This window comes from Rhea americana, unplaced genomic scaffold (assembly GCF_003343005.1).
Source record: "Rhea americana isolate MKP2758 unplaced genomic scaffold, rheAme1 scaffold_153, whole genome shotgun sequence".
In the NCBI taxonomy this organism is placed as follows: Eukaryota; Metazoa; Chordata; class Aves; order Rheiformes; family Rheidae; genus Rhea; species Rhea americana.
The window spans coordinates 1,066,374-1,072,373 of record NW_028185628.1 but is presented as its reverse complement, the minus strand read 5'-3'; the positions used below and the strand labels follow the sequence as shown (position 1 = coordinate 1,072,373).

At 35.4% G+C, this 6,000-nt stretch overlaps 1 protein-coding gene across 1 annotated transcript in view; it reads right to left on the bottom strand.

Annotated features, from left to right (window-relative positions):
- Positions 1-458: 458 nt before the first annotated feature.
- The window catches only part of RHOBTB3 (Rho related BTB domain containing 3), a 28,476-nt gene continuing 22,934 nt past the window's right edge, over positions 459-6,000 (bottom strand). The window contains exons 10-12 of the mRNA XM_085299745.1: positions 5,576-5,742; positions 3,876-3,972; positions 459-681 (exon numbers count right to left, since the gene is read on the bottom strand). Of these exons, the coding sequence (XP_085155871.1) occupies positions 566-681; positions 3,876-3,972; positions 5,576-5,742 (380 nt within the window). The 3' untranslated portion in view covers positions 459-565. The remainder of the gene's footprint in view (positions 682-3,875; positions 3,973-5,575; positions 5,743-6,000) is intronic.

The following is a 6,000-nucleotide window of genomic DNA, read 5'->3' as shown; positions in this document are numbered from 1 at the left end:
TCCCATTAATGAGAACTGCAAGCTTCACCTGAAGTAGAAAATGAACAGTTACTCAAATGTTTATTAAATGTATCCTTAACTTTGCAAGCCAATAAAGGTTGTGGTAAAATTTTGTATTCTGAGATATTTAAAGAGCTCACAAGTTAGCCACCCAACTTTCTTGCACTGATACTGTGGCCAAACACAAGGTTCAAAAAAAAAATCCGTTTTCAACGACTTAGCAGCTGAAAATAACCATAAAGGGCAATAAAATAAGCAGTAAGGAAACTGAAAGGGGAAACAGAAAAATGGATAGTTACAGATGAGTTATGCAAGAGTCCCATACTAGGTTTAATCCTATTGAGTGTGAAATTCTCATGTTTGAAATAAATCCTCATGATACATTTATCACTCTTTTAAGAAAAAAAGTGATTTATTATCAAAGCAAAGAATATTAGTAAGTGCAATACAGCATAGTATACAGTGTTCAGTATTTATTTTTGCTCTTGATGTGATTTTTGTATTTTAGATAATTCTCAATCTGAAATTTCCCAGTTGAGATATACTTTGAGTATGTTCAGTCTTCTTACATTACTGTGCAATAGCATTTCTGAGAATGGATATAATTCCTGTAAACAGCAAGCTGCTTCAGGTACATATCAGAGGGCCATCTGTGCATCTCTACAAAATTGCGCTCGTCCACTAAAGAAAGCAATAAATGAATTAAACATAGTACACAAACATACAGGCACAAGTGTACAAGCTCAGAAAATATTTTAAAATAGGTTTAAAAATATTAAAAATATTAAGGATATAAACAGATACAGACAAGTGCAGTCCATCTTACTTAGGTCTTGCATACAACGTGAAAACTTTCTACATTATATTCTTTTGCTATTAAGCCTTGCTATAAGGTACTTTTTAAAATGAATACAATACACATTAAAGAGAGCAAAGAGATCATTCTAGAGGCGCATATTCTCTATCCACAAAAGATAATCAGGAAATCAACAGTGAGAGCTCTTCTATGCTGCAACACAACCAAGGAATGCAGTTCAATCTGTGTGCCAAAGGCTTGTCATTACAAAAAGCAATGTGAAGGAGCTAATTAAGAATTTAGTAAGATTTTTGTCTTTTGATTCCAAGTTTTTGTTTCTGATAAAATAAAATACAAATAACAAAATAAAAATATAGCAGAATTAAGTCATACTGTTTAGGTGAATTCTATTTGACTTTATAAAAATATGCTTTTTCATCCCCATATCCCAGCTTTTTCTGAATTAGTCTGCAGCAGCAATTGCCTAGTTTTTTTTGGGGGGTGGGAGATTCAGACCAACTGGAACAGAGATTAAAGGACAGTAGAGAGACCTGTAGCTTGAGAATTGACGGAGACAGGCCACTCATTAATAATCAGCAATAGGCAGGCTATTTCATTTGTCTTATGCAAATTGCAGAGTTGCACTTGAAGATTTTAACTTTAAGTAAGTAACTCCAGAAATCACCACCTACCTCATGTATCATTGTTCTTTTTGACATTTGACATGATAATGGAAATGAAGAGTAAAAATCCTTCTTAATGAAAAAAGCAAGGTCACCTACCAATAGTTGCTCTTCTTTGAGAAGTATATTCTGCATCTGAATTCTAACTGTGAGAATATTTGTGTCCTGACAAACCAGAAAAGAATGTTTTTCCATGACGTACACGTATTTACATATGCATTTTTATTTCTTCCCTCCATCTTGCCCACTGCAAGGTCTATGATGTAGAGCATGTCTACCTCTCAGTGAAAAATCATCTGGAAGAGACTCAGAGAACAAAGAAAAGCAAAGGGCAGACTAATGTGAATGCGGATAGCATGTCTCAAAGAACACCAGTTACTGGGAATATACTCTTTTTCTTTGAGAGAATCCACACATGCTTTCGTCCAGAGGCTGATTCCAAATAGTTACTCTGGTAACAGTCACCTGATGGAGATTTAAAAAACTTTATCAAACAAACAACAACTGTAGTACCACTCTGCATCAGCCCTGAATGCTTCAGAAATGTTGAAAGCTTGGAGGAAACTCCCAGTGATCACACAGCAAATATTCAGTATGGAAATACTGTACAACTCATCCCTTAGGTCTCTTGGGCTGTGTTAGAACACATTCTGATCATTATCTGAAACATCACTTTCATAGTTTCGTAACAGGTTCATATGCAACCTGATACCCATCTGGATAACTGCCTGTATGGAAACAAAAGAGCTCTTAGAACTTTTCACAGTAGAAACAAACAGCTTAAGAAACAAACTTCTTAAAGGGTATGAAACTGCAATAAGAAAACAAGAGCTCCTTCTTGCTGCTGATACTATGAAGCAGTTCCGGCCCTAAAAATATAAGGCTTTAGGAAAACCATCGAAAGATTAATCTCTTGCCTGACAGAGATTTGGCACCACCAAGATATAAATTTAAGATGAGCATGAAGATACACACTGTCCTTGACGAACACAGAATATCTTTTGAATAGAGGTTACCTATGGAAGCCCAAATCTCGTGTACTGGCCTGATAGAAGTGATGCCACCTTTCCAGATAAGAAGAGACAGAGCAAGAACTAAAGTTTTGGAGAGAGAGAATCCCATGAAAAAAGCCAGCATAAAATTGGTACCATGCTGGGAAACTGCAAAATAAGTGGCTGTGCCTACATCAAGACCTGCAGGAATCTATAAGCCTTTGAGTATCTGGTCCCATATCCCCCAGTTGGAAGACAGAGACAGTTGCCACACAAACCTTCACCAGACTGAAAGACCCAAACCCTTCTGCTTTAAGAGAGAACCTTGAGAGGGTTGAGACCAAAGTTCTGAAGGAAGAAAGTTACCAAAGAGCATTTTCAAACACAATCCACCACCTGAGCCACCACGGAAGTGAAGCAAACCAAGTCCTACATGAACTGAACCCACTTGTAGCTGACATCCATCAGCACAGGTTTTCTGATCTCTCATTTGTAATCCAGATTTGCAATCCAGCTCTCATTTATAAAATGGGCATTTCAGAAGCTGGGCAGATGAACCACTGAAAGGTAGATAATATTGAATTGTCCGATGTCCAGAACAAAGCAAAGAAGACCCAGTTCTCCTTTTTTTGTTCATAACAAACAATCGCAAAGTTATCTGTCGTCCCATGCATATGCAAGCCTTGCAAATGAGGAAAGAGGACCTTTAACATATTTCGGACTGAATCAGCCCACTGATAAGAAAATTCCATTTTGAAGACACTGGCTCAGTATCAATAGTCTGAATACTATCACCAGGCAGAAGTGACACATTCATTGAGATCACCTTCATCAGAGTGCCAAACAGACATTCCCTCTCAGACAGATGGCAAAACATTCTAGAATTACATGTCAGGAAACAAATATACTCTCTTTTAGAAAATAAATATCAATTCTCTGGAACAACTTGGATTTATTTACTTGATCTAATGGAGAATACCACAAGAAACCTATCTTCTTCCTAAAAAAATACCTTAAACAGAAACTATTGGAAGTAACTCATTATCTTGAGTCAAATGTATAAATAAAACACAGTTATACTTAAAGGGATGGAAGAGTTGAAATAAGATAAGCAAACTGCCCTAGCCAATTCAATAATGAGTGGGAACATGGTCATCAGCATACGAACCAAAAGACAAGTGGATGCTTCTCTAGCTATATTACTCTTCTGTGTGTCATATGCTACTCCCACAGTAGGCTGGTAGACTACTATCTGGCCCAGAATGACTTTGGATTGGATTAGACTGTATATCCTAAAAAAGTCTTATTCATTTCCTCATGTAGAAGTAGCATTACTTGGTATCTCATTTCTAATCTAAACGTAACTGAAAAAGATTTCTTTTTAAAAAATATTTGAAAAACTACCTGAAAGATCTTGGAATTCCGGCTTTTGACTGAAGATGAGGTAGTTAGTGGCAATAAAATGAAGAAGCCAAGTTGACAGGCAATCAGAATTGTGAAACTGCAAGAAGAAAGGAAATACAAACAACATTTGAATATTACCAGGTCTAAAAGTAGGCGAGAAAAAAAACTAGCATAGCTCACATGTCAAAATACATTATTTTGGATTGTAACTGTCAACATAGCAGTTTATTAAATAAAGTTTTGACAGTAAGAGAAAAAGAAGAAAAAGTCATTGAAGGAAATACGTAAACAGATGCAGCCCCTTGAATGAATTCTAAAACTCCCCTCCCCTAGCTGTGTGACCTAACCCCTGTGCTAGAGATTCTTGCTGCTTAATACTGGCAAGAGTCTTTTAGGACTATTATACAAACACCACCTGGGTGGAGCGCCACACAGGTCAGATACTCAGTTTTGGATTTTGGATCCTGATTAGCATTAGGTATGAATTAGGTTCTGCACTACTCAGTCCTCTCACAGCCTTACAGTTTAATGCTGTGTAAAGCTTTCTCTCACCTGGGGAATCAGAGGCAATGAAATGTGGCAATTGAAACCGTGTGTTACCCTATAGAGCTAGGCAGCAATTATCTGAAAGCTTTAGTATGCATCCATATTATGCTCAAGTTATTTATCTCAAGGTGGATTTTGAAACAGTAGTAAACAAAACACAGTGATATTCATGCTTAAAAATTTGGTAAGTAATTATTTGGTGTTGCCAGTGAAGGAAAGATCATGGGAATGTCTACACATTYACTGAAATAAAAGCACAAAATGAGAACATTTTTTAAAATCTGCACTGTATTACAAATGACATTCTAATCATTATAATGCATTTACAAAGAGAAAAACCCAGTAAGTATTTAAATTTGTATTCTATCTCCTGTGAAGTCTCAGAAACAAGGAGATACCAGCTATTTTGCTTGCTTTACCAATCAAAAATTTCCAGATTGGGTTTAGATTTAAGGATAAAAAAAATCTGTTACTATAAATTAACACTTGATTTATTAAGTAAGGCATTTCCCAACATACAATAATTTTGAGTTGTTTTATTCCCTTTTTATGAGCATGGCATGTTGGTTTTGCTCTTTCATTCTCTTTCTTTAAGATACTCTCTTAACAGTATTCTCTCGTAAATATTACTCCAGTTTTTATTCTCTTCTCTTCTTGCAAATCTGTCTTTATTTTCTTTCTATCATTTTGCAGCCTCTAATCTTTTTGTAACATTTTTTAAAATATATTTCACCCTATTTTCTATCCAATCCAGATCTTCTCTGTTACTTGGACATACCATACTTTTCTTCTTGGCTAAAACAGGAAGTAGTGCACCTTCAGTTGCCTACATCTCTGAGAGAAGTTATGATTAAGGTGAATTACTCCAATGTCTTTTTGATGAACAAAATCAGACAGAATATGCTATGACTGTGTATCTTACAATAAAGATTTGATTTCTTAAAGAAATGAAAGGCTGCAAAAGTCTCATCAGGTCATATTTTAGCCATCCTTATGACACCCAAAATCTTTAATCAAAAGATAATATACCAACGTTTGTCCTTGAAATTTGAAATAAGATCTTAAAAATCTTAACAATTATGTTTTAAAAACAAAAAACCCTCTTTGATTTAGAATCAACATATATAGTCTCATGTAATGTAAAAAGTAAGTACCTTAGCTTTTCTAAGCAAGCTAACAATACTGAGTCTTGTAGATGCCAATTCTCTGCTAGGCATACTCTGAAGCTGGGTGATAATATAAAGCTCACAAATATGTTGGAGTCTTGTTACTTGGTACATCTCAGCACAAATCAAGAGAGACATAGCTTGGAGAATACTAGCTGAAAAACAGCAAAACATAAGTTACATTTATTTTATTTTTTTGACAAGATGATGAAAATCACTTTCCATAGAAACTTCTAACAATGTACACAAAATCAAACTGCTGTTGATCCTCTCCTTTTATATTGTTCGTGTTTGCTGCATCACTTTAACAGATAAACGATATAATTTACGGGAAAAGACTAGTTAGTGACTTTTTAGAAGGCAAGTGTAATACATTGTAGCCTATATACTAACTAGTCATTGCCGCAGCCCAT